Source organism: Pygoscelis adeliae, unplaced genomic scaffold, assembly GCF_000699105.1.
Source record: "Pygoscelis adeliae isolate BGI_AS28 unplaced genomic scaffold, ASM69910v1 Scaffold120, whole genome shotgun sequence".
Taxonomy (NCBI): Eukaryota; Metazoa; Chordata; class Aves; order Sphenisciformes; family Spheniscidae; genus Pygoscelis; species Pygoscelis adeliae.
In genome coordinates this window covers 7,139,698-7,153,853 of record NW_008824032.1, presented here as the reverse complement: position 1 = coordinate 7,153,853, position 14,156 = coordinate 7,139,698, and the positions used below count along the sequence as shown (strand labels likewise).

Genomic DNA, 14,156 nt, shown 5'->3' with positions numbered 1-14,156 from the left:
AAAGCCTATATCCTCTCCATCGACATTAACCATTACATCACTGCTTGTCCTAACTTCACTCTGTCCCATATCATCTTTGGTTCTCTACCCCGCAAACCCAATTCTCTTGTCCCCCCTCACTGCCAGGTTGACAAGAGACAACATATCCTGGGATAATTCCAAGTTACATGTGTAATTCATCTGGTTTGCTTCTGCTGACTGCATAATGGGTTCACAATTATTAGCTGTGAAGAATGACAGATGGATGGACACTGCAGTCGCACAAGCCTCATTTCCCTAGGCAATCACGCTCTAAAAAAAGAGGAGGGCCTATCACCCTACAGTGAATACAGTCGTACTAAATTGATCTGTAATTTAACTCAATTAGTTTCAGAGGATTTGTATTTGATCCTCTAAGAATCTCATTAAGTTTAATGAAGATGGAATTTTTGAAATCTTCCACATGACTTAAAACTAGAATAGATACTTAATGAAGTTATACTTTGATAAGGGAAAAACTCTATTAGGATGGTCATTAAGCAATGTTGCTAGCCTGAACAATAGAAATTGATGATAAAGATCTTTATATAGAGCTACTTACATACTCAAAATTATAAAACTGTGTATATGGTTTATAATTGTATGTTAATTGCTACTTGTAAAACTGGAGCTAGCAAGGCTCTGATATCACAGGTTCCAATCATTCACTTAGTTTAAGAAAATTATTTTGAGTCTATTCTCAGTGCTATATATTCTACTGATACTGGTAAAGAATTCCAACTAGTCATGAACAATTTAACTACATGATCAAAATCACAATTTCCACTCTGTCCCCCTCATCAAGCATCTTTCAAAACGTAGTTACCAACTAATATTAAAAAAAGTTGGATTTGTTTTATGTTGACACTTTCAAGATTTTTAAACTGTACTGAATGTATATCTACCCCAAAACTCATTGTGTAAGATAGCACTTCTTTACTCAACAGGTCTCACTGCTTCTTTCAAGTTATATTTGTTTGATTTAGGTACTCAAGATTTTCTTAAAAATTCAATAAACTCTGAACATTTTCAGTGGGGGAGTTGGCACCTCTTTCTTCTTGTGTATTATCAGTAGAACTGTTATTGAGTTCCAGTGTCATCTGTTCAAACATGTTAAAGGTGATGAGCTCTACAGTGATCACAGGACACCTGCAATACCATTACTGCTAATGCTGTCCAAGAGTGAAAGAGCAACAGAATCAGCATCATGCTGTGCTATTTTGCAAATTTAAAAAATCCAACTTGTGAGTTGTATATGAATGGTACCAGATGCACTAGAATCCCCTCCCAGAGCAGAATCATACTTTACTGGAATTAAATCGAAAACAGGTGGTAAGTATGACAAATCATTGTGGTTCTTTCATTCTAGAAACGTGCATGATTACACCTTTGAGCAGGAAAAGACTAGTAGAATATTACATACGAACAACACATACTATGCTTATTTGGAGAAAACTACAAAACATTGAGAAGGAACAATGCAGTCGTAGTGCCTGTTTATTAGGGAATGTTTTGCAAGAGCTCTTCTTCCAAATTGTTTGGGAAACCTCAGCTTTTGCTATGAAAGATCTATGATGCCAAATAATTGAACTGGATTTTGCCCACCTGCAGTAGTTTCATTGTAAACAGGCCTAATTCAGTGAAAGAGGGTAGTGACTTACCCTAGGAGAGGGGATTTTGGCTTTTAGCTCTTTGTGAACATCCTCTGGAGAGAAGATGTTGAAAGTAAAAATGTTTCCATCTCCACCACAGGTAATCAGAAACCTATCATCATAACTAGAACCGATCCCCTGGATCTGGCCATAATCATTGTCATGTACATTGAAGGACCAGTATTCCTTCAGGGTATTCACTGAGAGGTCTTCATCTTGGAGAGGATAAACACGCAGTGCGCCATTCTGCATCCCACAGAACATCAGTAGTCTGCTGGTACTGTCAAATAAGCAATGAGAAACAGTAATAGCAGGCAACTTGTAACAAGTAAGGCCACAGCTCAAAACGTGATACTTGAAAAGAGCTAATCTAGCTTAATAAATGTAGCTTTCCCACGTTTGTAAGCTGGGAGCAAAGTATTTGGACCATTTAAAGTTTGTGTGATACTACTACAAACTTTTTTCCAGCTAACTGGCTGCTCAGGAATGTTCCAGCATTTGCTGGGTATGATGGAACTGGTTTCAGCCCTGAGTTGGGCAGGGTAGCAGACACCAAGTTCAGAGCTAGAAAAACAGTTTCCTTCCCTGCCCTCCACCTAGTACGGCTGATGGTGAATGCAGCCAGCTGTAGATTAGAGCCTGAACTAAACCTGCCTCCTTAGATGCAGAACATGCCCAGCCTTACAGGGAACCTAATATTGAGAGTCTGAAAATAGTTCACCCTTTTCATTCGTACAGTTCACAGAATGTCCTGGAAGCCTGTATTCTTGCACAGGAGGGATGGACTGACCCCTCCATGTTCTCCTCAAGGGGTAACTGTGTCCTCTCTTTGCTAACTATAAAAAAAGAACTGCTGTTCTGGTTATTACAATTTGCAGAGACTTCTAATGGTTCTCCTGGAGTTCTACACTCTAGGATGTTTGAGTCCTAATCAGTAGTTAATTAGAAATCAGACATTTTCATCTTTGAAGGGCTTTTTAAGTTATTGTCAGACACAGTGCCCAACTGTGTCCATTAGGAATTTTAAGTGAAAGTGCCAGGAAAACCAGAGAGAGTTCCTGCATACTAGAGTTGAGCCACAATTAAAAAGGGACAAAGCAGTGTACCCTCCTCCCTTCCAAGTTCAATTTCGTCAAGCTTTATCACAAAGCTATCTGTTACACTACAACGTTTTACCAGAAGGAGATTTGGTGGATGGGATTGTCATCGGTGTCCTCAATAGGAATCAATTCAAAGGGTTCATCTTTCCTGTTTTCAGGGTCATCTTGGTGATCATTCGAGAATTCACAATGATAGAGGAACCCTGAGTCATACCCACCCTGAAGAAGAGAAGGACCATAAAGAAATGGTGACAGAAGAACACTGAAGCAGCTGTCCAGATAAATGCAATTTTCAGAATAATTCTTCCTTTCTTAAGGTTCTACAATAGGTTAGGAAATGTTACTTCCAAACATCTACAGATCCTATTTACCCACAGAGAAAAATCTCTCACGATCACTGGCAGTACAAGCCATCCTACCAATACGTTAAGATTCTACCTTCTGCTTGTGAGGGAACAGCTTAGCCTTTGTGCCCATTCAGGCATCACCAAGAAGCGTACCTATTGGAAACTTATTGAACAATCTGAACTGGAGTGACACTACTGGTTTACTTCACAAAGACCACTGAAACTATGAAGTATGAACGGAATTCCATGACCTAGAGATGGCAGATTTCAGATAATCAGTTTTTTAAGGCACCCAGAGGTGAAGGGAAGGCTGCCACATCTTGCAATCCCATCAACATGAAATGAAAATTGATATACCAAGGAAAGCCAAAATTTTCCTGGTGCTGAATAAAACCCACAGAGGATGGGACTGGGCTCCTCTGGTATGTAGAGAGGTGGCAATGGCTCTTCTTCGGGTTCCTCTTCAGGTTGTTCTTCTTCTATCTCTTTTCCCATCTCCTGTTGCTGCTTTATCCATTCAAGTTTTGCTTTCTCCTTCTCCTGCTTTTTTTTCTCTCTCAGTGCGATCTCCTCTTCCAGCTATTACAACAAGCAGAGAAACACAGACATGAAACCAAGGCACTCCATGCATTACTGACTGAAGGAGTCTCGTAAATGAAATCCAAGGTGGTCCTGGCATTATACATACAGAATATCTGGAGAAATCTCTTTTCCATCAACTAAGTGGAGATCAACCAGACTTCATGGGAGTCCCCAGTGGAATGCCCCCCATTTCCCTCCTCTGAAGTATTTTAACTCATGGTCCTTTGAAACAGAAACCATTCTGCATGAGAAGCAGACTTCAGCATTTCCTCAGAGAGATTACTCCCAATATTAACCACTATGAGCATACTACTTCTGCAGAACTCCTAAGCCCTGTCCTCTGCATGCCCAGGAGAAAGAAAAGCACTGGAAAGCTGAATTCAAACTCCCGAGTTCTAGTGCATCATTGAAGTAGAGTAAAAAAAAGAAGTTGTAATGGACTTTTCTTCTTCTGAATACTGAAGGGAAGACATTTGCAGATTCATAAAACCTTTAAAACCCCCTTTCCATTCAAGCCTACTTTAGCATAAACAAATATCAAACATTCTCTAAACCAGGATCTTCCTAAGAAGATATTAGATAGCAAATCATAGAGAAAGGTCTGGAAAGGATCTCAAAAGAGCATTCTTTTGCCTGAAAGCAGAATCAGCTAAACAAATATTATCAGCTGATGTTTGTCTGACCTACCCTTTAAAAATCTCCTGCTATGGGGACTCTACAGCCTATGCAAACTATTTCAGTGCTTCACCACCCTCACTGTTAGAAATCTTTCCTTACATCTTATCTAAAACATCCTCGTTGCAACTTATTAATTATTGATCTATTCCCAGAGGAAAAAGAACAATTAATATTCTTTCTCTCTGTAGAAACCTTTTCTATTTTTAAAGACTTATACTGTCTCCCAACAATATTCTTTTCTTTTGACTAAAAAACCCAAAACCAAAACCCAACAAAACTCCACATACATTCTTTCAATCTTTCCTTACATATGTATGCTAGGTTTGTGATCATTCTTCTGGTTCTTCCTGTGAGAAAACCACCACAAAAATCTTTCTCCTGAATGCTGACTTCCTCCTAGTTATAACAAGAAATGAGGCTTTGCCTGACATTCAGTAATGCACCACTCAGAAGACAGAAACAGTTAATAGAGAAAGCAGAGAAATCACAGGTTAAGAATAGAACCAGAGAGGCTGTTGGATTGTGGTGGATTGAGCATGGGACTGAGAGCCTGCTCACTGGAACTCTGCTCCTGAACCTAACACCAGCTTGCTTCTTAATTTCACAAAATTAACTACAGCTGAGAGCTGGAATAACTCTTTTCCTTTGGCCCCACATATCTTCTAAAATGCTAGTTCTCATTCAGAAATAAAAAACACCCCTTTAAAGTTATTACAACATTAAAAAAAAATCAGAAATATATAACTGCTGTAAAAAAAAAAAAAAAAGGAGATGTTTCATGCTTGCCTCAAAGTGACCACATGGGTGTTTTATGACTGTTCAAAGGAATTTCCTACAGGGCTAACATCAACCACAAGAAACATACTTTTTCTGAAAATTACCAAAATGAAAATATTTTGAGAACTAATGCACTATACTACCTTTCCCTTTCACTAATGCTATCTTCTAATTCTAATCAAAATGCACATCATGCTTTCAGTGTGATGTATGTTCTATTTGAATAAACAAACAACAACTTGTAATTTCAAATGTTGAAACTCAGCCACAAATGGACTCTACCTGGCCTTCCGCTTCAAGAAGCTTAGCAAAAATCCTATGATGCAATACAGGGACTAGAAATCTTTTTGGGTACTTTTGTCCTCTGGCACATGAAGAACATGAAATTCCTCCACAGGAGAGTTCTTTACCTTGATTCGTGATTTAATACTATAAAAATGGAAGTACTGTGTTGGCAGGTTTTTTATTTGATAGGTGGACACTGTATCCTGTTCCTCCGGGAGAGGGCCAGGAACCTGGAGAGCAAAGCCATTCTCACAAAGGATGAGCAGCGTGGTCTTCATCTGTACAAAAACACAAAAAAATACAAGTACAGGGCAGATGTATACATGGAATTGAGAGAAATGGGGAAGTCAGTCAAAAGATGCATAGGCACAAAGCCAAGCTCCAGCCAGGAGGCATTAACTCTAACTGTGCTCTTATTTAAATGGACACTTTTAAATGGACATCAGAAATCAGTGAGCTTCTTTTACACTATGTATCCTAGGCAAAGCTAAGGAATTGAAGAAGTCCTTGTCATATGCAAAACAGCTATCATTCTGACACTGTCTAGCTTGGAAGCAGCACGATGATATTTTGGGAGTTTGGTTAAATTAAAGAATGGATCTGACCCAAAAGTTAGGAGCTGAGTTTTTGGTTTGATAATTGTTTGAAAGCTCATATGTTTCTATACTAATAAATCCCTTATATCTTCAAGACTGGGCTCGGAATCTTGCCAAATGCTATTTTGCTTTCAGTTTGTTTGTTCTTTGCTGGTACCTGCCAGGTCCTTTAAAATGCAAAGTTAGGAAGAATAGGTGAGGTGAGGGTAATAATTATTTAGTGTTTTGAGATTTTAAAAGGCCAGTCTGTATTTAGTTTCAATTTTCATAAGCTATCTGGAGAATAGAGAGAGGCATATTTTATCTGATCCATCACTAAAAATGTGCAAAGAGGGCATACTAGAGTTGCTATGGAAACCTTAACTAGTAATGATACGGTTCTTGTGTCTATAAAATCTCAGCCTTACAGATGCATTCATTAAATATATAGTATTTAATGCCCAAGGTGGTTTTTTTTAAGAGAAAAAAAAATAGTGTAACACTCAGATGCTTGTACTGTGTTTAGTAAGTGTTCACATCTAGCAGTGGAGACCTGATACCAGTAGCCAAAATTACTCAGAGGGAATCTAACATATCAAAGAAATTATGGGTGCTTTTTTAGTAAGTAGGAGTACCTTGTCCTCAAGGAAAGGACTCAAAATGCAACTGTCAGATCAAGATCTGTCATTTCTGCAGTAAGATAGAGTTCATACCAGCAAGAGTTCTTTTGCCAACACAGTTTTTATCAGTTCCCGTGAACAAGCAATAATAGCTCCACTTTGCCACTGTGCACCAGTATAGTGTATCTTGCTGGCCACTTTGTTCATGATATTTAGATGCTGACAATCTCCCCTCTAAGAAAGAATACTGGACCAACCAAAATTTCAGATGTTACTCTAACCTTATAAAACTTTTAAAATATTAGCAAGAAATCTATTTGAATATGTCACTGACACACTTCAAACACAGACTGTGAATTCCAAGAAGCACCCAAAAGCTTTCTTAATGTGGTACGAAAGCTTTGCAAAAAGCCTGTTTTAATATGGGCAAGAGGCACAAAAATGCTCAAATAACTCTTTTATCAAAGAAGACTACGACCCTCCAAAAGCTAAGGCAGAGGCTTGTTTCTTCAAGGCAGGAACTAAAAAAGCTGAGCAAAATTTCGTGGTTTGCATATGTTTCTGCTCTTTATTATCCGAAGTCCAAAATATGTCCAAAGTGACTGAACCAGAGATACAGCTACACAGAACCTGTCTGTCATTCTGAAGCAGCATGAAGAACAAAGTAGCAAAACATCTTTTGCGTTGTCTGTAGAGAACATGGTTAGGGTCATGGATCTTCATCTATATTCATTGGAAGTTCTTTTCAAAATGACATTTTAACACTGTAGGAAAGGAAAGAAAACAAACATGCATTACTCACATGAGAAGGTGGAGACCACTGTAATGCCTGCACAGGCCCAGGGACACAGATGAATCCAATTGGCTTGTATTCATCTTCAACAGCAAAAAAGAAAACAGTTTTGTCCTTACTCTGAGAAAAAGAAAACAAAGATGACTGAATCAAAGCTGACCAAAAATTCAAAAGACTGTAAGTACTTTATGACATAAACAGGTACTTGGAATGTTTTGTGGCTCAACAGGGGGACTTACAAGTACCTTGGAACTTAGAATTGGCCTTCCACGATGATTACAGGGAGGAAATAAAAATCCTGCCCACCTTGCTCCAGGGCCCTGAGTGCACCCATAGCCCTTAATTGTCCTGACGGCCCTCGCCTCGCATCCCTAGCTGTGTGCTTTCTGCCCATTGCCCCAGGAGCTCCTTTAAAGCTCAGGCTCAGGCCTGATTTTTCAGGTAAGACAGCACACACTGATTTCCCTGGATAACAAGAAAATCCAGAACTGGTGCACAACATGATGCATGGCAGCCTAAATCCTGCATTAAGTGAAATGCATGGCGATTCAGCTCAAGGAACACGTAACTGCAAATGCACTGATCATGGCTGAAGGCTAGCTTTTAAAAAGAGAGACCACACTGACTGAAAGTCATCTCAAAGACTAGCAGGCACACTGACAAACCAACTGGTCGATCTTGTTGTAAGGCCAAGCAGTGCTGGGTAGCAGCTGGAGTGCTGCCAAGGTGGTGTACGAACAGACTTGCCTTTACTAATTCCAAGGTACTACTAAACTAATTCCAAAATGAACCAAATCCATCTTCAGAGGGGACTACAGAATTCACACTAAACAGTCCAGTAATTCACAAAATTAATTGTATGAATTGCACGGTTGCTTTCCTTCAGAAAACAAATGTGAGTGCAAACGGATCCTTCTCTTCCCCCAGCACTGCGGAGAACTACAAGAAGTGATCAACAGCAATAACAGAAGTATAACTGTTGTCAGTAAACAAACTTTACCCTACCTCTTTAAATAATCTCTACATCTGTGGCTTAATAAAAATAACCAAAAGAAGTGATACATACCCCTGTGGCAAGCACATCTCCATTTCGTTCATATGCCAAGGCAGTAACTGCAGTAGCATGAGGTTTGAAAGCTTGTTTCAGATTTATCTCTGCATTCTCTGTATTGGTCTGTCCTGCAAGAACGGGCAGTCCTTTGGGATCATAAACTTCAATTATGCGGACAACACCATCTTCAAACCCCACCGCAATTAGACCTCCTTTAGGATTTACCTTTGAGTGGAAGAATGAAGAAAAAAAATCACAGCATACATCTGAGAGCTTAGGATAAGAATCTGTGTGGCACATGCTCTGGTGTTAACCTGTAACTCATCTTACATGGAAGTGTTGCTAAAGCACAAAGAATGTTTCATACATGGGAAATGTTTATTCTCTCTAATACGCTACTGTAAAGTGAGTGGGAGGACTGGGAGTTATTTTTTGGTTTGGGTTGTTTGTTTTGGTTTTTTTACTGATAACATGCCATTGAGACTGAAAATGTTACTGAGGATGTGGTTGTAACCTCTGAGGAAGAGATAATTCATACTGATATATATATATAAAATGTATCAGTAGCTTTTAATAAGAAGAGTTGGAACTCAAAAAAGTAATTATTACATTACCCTGAATATAATATTGGGCATCAAATGTGGGTATGATTTTTGAAGAGGTGAGGGCACAGACAGGTCTGGCTGACTCCATGTAAAGTACAGCTGTCCACAGAGACAGCTACTTGAGATGGAAAGAGGAGGCTATGGAGTCTTTACCATAGGCCCTGTAGGTAAGCCAATTTCTAATAATGTAGACAGGCTTGAATTGTGAGAGAAGAGTTAGCAGAAACAGGCCTGTGTTTTAGCTGGATCTAGCTGGACTTGCAGGTTTAGCTGATATTAGCCATATATGGTAGTGTCTTGAAGTGATTTACAAGCTGAGCCAGCTCCAGACGTGGCACAGATCAATGTTAATGCATGCCAGAAATGAGACCAGAAGGAGAATTGCTGTGTGAAGAGATGAGGGTGAATGGATAAGCTCTGTGAGCAATTGGCAAAATTGTATGAAAAAGGTATGAAAATGTTGATTGTTCAGAAGGGAGCTGGGGATAACTGTCTTCCTGTTATCTGGGGACATCAGCCCATGAAGTCTTATCTTAAAAAGCCCCTCCGTAATAAGCAGGTGTACAATAGCATTGCTCAGCAAATGATCAAGGGGAGTCACTCATGGACCTCAAATTTATGTCTCTGCGTTTACTCCCTCCTTTAAATCTGTATCTTTCTTCTACTAGGGAGCCAGCACTCCAGATGTGGCCTCCCCAGTGCTGAGTAAGGACTGAAGGATCACCTCCTTCAATCAGCTGGTAACGCCCTTCCTAATGCAGCCCAGGATGCTGTTGGAGCTCTTTCTTTGGGTGCATTGCTGGCTCATGGTCAGCTTGGTGTCCCCCAGGATCCCAAGATCCTTCCCTGCAGAACTGCTTTCCAGCTGATGGGCCCCAAGGCAACTGGTGCCTGGGGTTATTCCACCCCAGATGCAGGACTTTGCATTTTCCCTTGTTGAATTTCATGAGATTCTCCTCAGCCCAATTCTCCAGCCTGTCCAGATCCCCCTGAATGGCAGCACAACCCTCTAGAGTACCAGCCCCTCCTCTCAGTTTTGTATCATCTGTGAACTTGCTGAGGGTGCACTCTGTTCCAGTGTCCAGGTAATTAATGAAGAATATTGGCACCCGTAATGGCCCCTAGGGTACACCACTAGAGACTTGCCTCTAACTGGACTTCAGGCTGCTGATCACTATTCCCTGGGGCCCATCCATTTAGGCAGTTTTAAATCCACGTCACTGTTCACTTATCTAACCTGTATGTTGCTAGCTTGCCTATGAGGATATTATAGTATACAGATGCTTCAAGGTATGTTGGATGAAATTTTCTTAGATTAATAGCACAGATTTTCAAATATATTTGAGCACCTTAAGCTATGTGTAAGTATCTAATGGGATTTTAAATGCAGCTAGGTAGACTAAATGCCCTTGATTTTTCAGATTGTGTTTAGTACCAACTTTTGTAAAACTGAACTGTCAGTTTTGTAATGCTGTACAATTTATTGTGGCAATCAGCTTGCCTCTTGAATGTATAGATCATCACCTAAGAGCATCCCTGAAAGTCTGCACAGCCAGAATTATAGTTATAACAGTACTGTTCCAGTGTTACCTTCGCCTTGGCAATTCAAGTAAGCACTTTCCTCCATAACTTCGCTTATAATTAACCCACCAGGCTTGCTATGTTTCCTCAAGAACACAACTAGACACTATTTTAATTAAAATTAGCAAATATGTCTAAAAGTGATAGACTCCACGCTCCACAAATGATCAGTTCTGGCAACAGTTTTTTATGATTTATCTCCAAATGTATGTGGATTGTCTGGGCTGTCATTTCAAAATGTGTTAACTAACTCATGTTAATTGACAATTACTCTGCGTGGGTTAAATAGAAGCTGTTAGTCTATAAACTAAAACTACTTCCTGGGACTGCACACTGAGATCTAATTTTAAAATCTCAGGAAGACACAAAGCAGGATACCTGACAATCCACAGTAAAGCCAAACTGTACACATACTATTACACATACATACTACTCCACAAACTTATACATACATACTACTACAGTAAATTCCAGCATGGCCTAACAGTGACTTCTTTAAGGTCTTGTATTGTGAGCAGCTTTCTTGATGCTGGCAGGCTTATAGGCCCCGTATGAATTTTTATTAACACAATAGCAAAAACTCACAACTCGAGGTGCCCACGTGAGTGCTGTTCCTCCTTGTTTAAACTTAATTTCACTCAGTTGACTATTGCTGATGAAATCATAGATACGCACTGAACCTGTGTGGAAAGGAGACAGTAAGAATTTATTTCTTGCAACATCACTTACATTTTAAGATTTATGGAGAAATGTCTATTTATTTAAAACTGGATAGAAAGTTATTAATTTTTCTCTTTGAGTACCAAACACCCATCTGGAAAGACATGACTGATGGTTACAGAGTACCATAGCTAGCACGGTGCTCATGAACAAAATATAAGCTTTCTTCACTCTTTAACTTACAGGCTCCCAGGAGTTGTCAGGGCTGAGGGCTGTAATAAGAAGTCGCATGCTGACCACCATGTGTAATTTTCAAGTAATCACAGAACTGTAGCATACTGTAAGGAAAATCTGTACTGACAACACAGGAAAAGATGATAGGCTACTACCTGGCATTCCCTAGGGAGGAAAATATTTAAATGTATGAAAATGGGATATTGTCCAAAGAAAAGCCAATTTCACCAGAGGTGAAATTAACGGATTAGTAGACACACATACTGGTCTGCATAAAATTCCATTCCAGCTGGCATATATCCTAAGTGTCATTTGCTCGACTGGTAGGAGTTTGTCTTCAGGCTAGAAATCCGAGTACATTGTATAACACAGACAAATGACAAGGTACCGCTGACAAGAATTGAGTTAAAGACCTTGTAGTGTTTTCTGAGAAGTGTAAATGACATTGTTAACATTCGGGCCAGTGGTTCTTCTTTCAAACCATGATAAAGCTAACCATGAGAGGCCTAAACTGCAATATTTGTATAAGTTAAATATGTCTGTAATTACATGTTAGCTGTTGTTGAGAGCATGATAGCAAGGTAACACTGGAACAGTACTCTAGCGTTCACAAATATGAATATTCACAATAACTTATGCAATGCTAGAGATGTATGTAATTCCTTAAAAAACAAAGATCCCAACACATCGATCCAGAGCCTTGAATACAAGTGCTGTTATTCACACCAAATGTCTCATCTTTTCAGCCGTTCCTTCAGTATGAACAGTATTTACAAAGCTTCCCATTAAAAACTTCTCTCATTAAAACCCCAGATGAAGAAGCCTTAATGCATTATTTCAAAACATAAATGATTTGTCTTAACTATTAAAGAGCTGATCCCAGGAATAACAATTGTCTGTAAAGTGACTTTTGACTTTTCAAGAGCAAATACACAACTTCAGTTCAAAACAGAATAGTTCCAAACCAAGCATCATGGCTCTTCAAAAACAACAATTACAGTTGTATGAGAGGAAAGGAATAGTGTCCTTACGGTCAAGCGCAGTGGTGGCCAGAAGATATGTAATGGGAGAGACGCTCATGGCTTCAATTCTTCCAGAGTGAAAGGTATACAGGCACTCTGGATCACGGGTCTGCAGTGCAAAACAGAGGAACAGAAATTCTGCTACATTCTGGAGCTGCACTTACAAGGTATTGTGAGGCATACCTACCTGAAAAACCTGAAAAAATCTAGACAGGTGCTGTTTGTGTGAACAAAATTTGACATGCATGAGGTACCTATATGCAATTCCCCCTTTTTTTTTTTATTTAAATGTTCATAGGAAGATCATGAGCAAAACTAGTGCAGGAACATTAAGTTCATTTAAAATTTCATCATTTTCTATGAGAAAATAAAGGGGAATGCCTTTCATTAAGTGGTGTCAGGCTTGGAATTAGTATTTTTAACAAACAGCTGTTGCTCTGAAGGCAAAGAAAATGCTCTCAAGCCTAGGGCTTATGCTGCCTGGGAAATCATTTCATCATCCAAGGAATTCCACATTTTGCTATACGTTTTTTACATCAGTTTTTATAGTAGGCTTTGTACATCATTTATTTACCACAAAATTCTTGGAACATAATTTTACCTGTTGCCACAGAACTTTATTCCACTCAAAGGGATTGTTCCCATTTACTTCAATATGTTCGGGAGCTAAAATTAAATGCCCCCATTTTAACTGTGTTATCTATTTCTCCATCAAAAACATCTCCAGCAGTAACACTAGTAACTGGCAGGATAAAACATGTGAAGTGCATTTCATCTTCTCCTTGTTTTTCCTAGTTCTTTATGTCATTTAGAGACAACAGTAAGGATTGTTTCAAACACCTATCCAGATAGGAAATATCAATACTCCTTGAATTCATTTCCTGCATCCATGCAACTGCTATTACCAGTTTATGAGAATAAAACTCCTTTTAGGTAACTTGAATTTGGCAGCCAAAATTTGAGGAATCAAAAATCAAATTATTTTTTATAATCCTGTACAATCATAATCAATAACATTATGAAAATAAATTTTTAAGAAAAAAAAAATCTGTTTCAATGCTAAAATTTTCAACTGTGCAGCTTCATAGAACACAAACTTCATTGCAGATGCATCCAGTGTAGTTAAAGGAAGTTATTGCAGAGGAATTGAAAAAATCAGAAGAAAGAAAAAGAAAACAAACTTACCATATTTGAAAAAGTCAAATCTAGCTTCCAGATTGCTCCATTGGTATCCTGAAGAAGAAAAAACAAAACAGCAGCAGGAGATATATGACTCAGTCGCCATCACAGAAACATGGTGGGGTGACTCTCACCATTGGAGTGCTGCAATGGATGGCTACAGACTCTTCAGAAGGGACAGGCGAGGAAGGAGAGGCGGCGGGGTGGCTCTGTATGTTAGGGAGTGTTTCGATTGTATAGAGCTCAACGATTGTGATGATGATACGGTCGAGTGTTTATGGGTAAGGATGAGGGGGAAGGCCAATGAGGCAGATATCCTGCTGGGAGTCTGTTATAGACCACCCAACCAGGATGAAGAGGCAGATGAAGCGTTCTACAAGCAGCTGGCAGAAGTCTC

At 39.2% G+C, this 14,156-nt stretch overlaps 1 protein-coding gene across 1 annotated transcript in view; it reads right to left on the bottom strand.

Annotated features, from left to right (window-relative positions):
• Positions 1-14,156, bottom strand: part of CFAP44 (cilia and flagella associated protein 44) — a 49,286-nt gene that overhangs the window by 19,155 nt on the left and 15,975 nt on the right. Inside the window, exons 10-18 of the mRNA XM_009330508.1 lie at positions 13,766-13,813; positions 12,590-12,689; positions 11,250-11,344; positions 8,494-8,703; positions 7,437-7,547; positions 5,565-5,717; positions 3,475-3,696; positions 2,847-2,989; positions 1,680-1,950 (exon numbers count right to left, since the gene is read on the bottom strand). Coding sequence (XP_009328783.1) covers positions 1,680-1,950; positions 2,847-2,989; positions 3,475-3,696; positions 5,565-5,717; positions 7,437-7,547; positions 8,494-8,703; positions 11,250-11,344; positions 12,590-12,689; positions 13,766-13,813 — 1,353 coding nt within the window. The remainder of the gene's footprint in view (positions 1-1,679; positions 1,951-2,846; positions 2,990-3,474; positions 3,697-5,564; positions 5,718-7,436; positions 7,548-8,493; positions 8,704-11,249; positions 11,345-12,589; positions 12,690-13,765; positions 13,814-14,156) is intronic.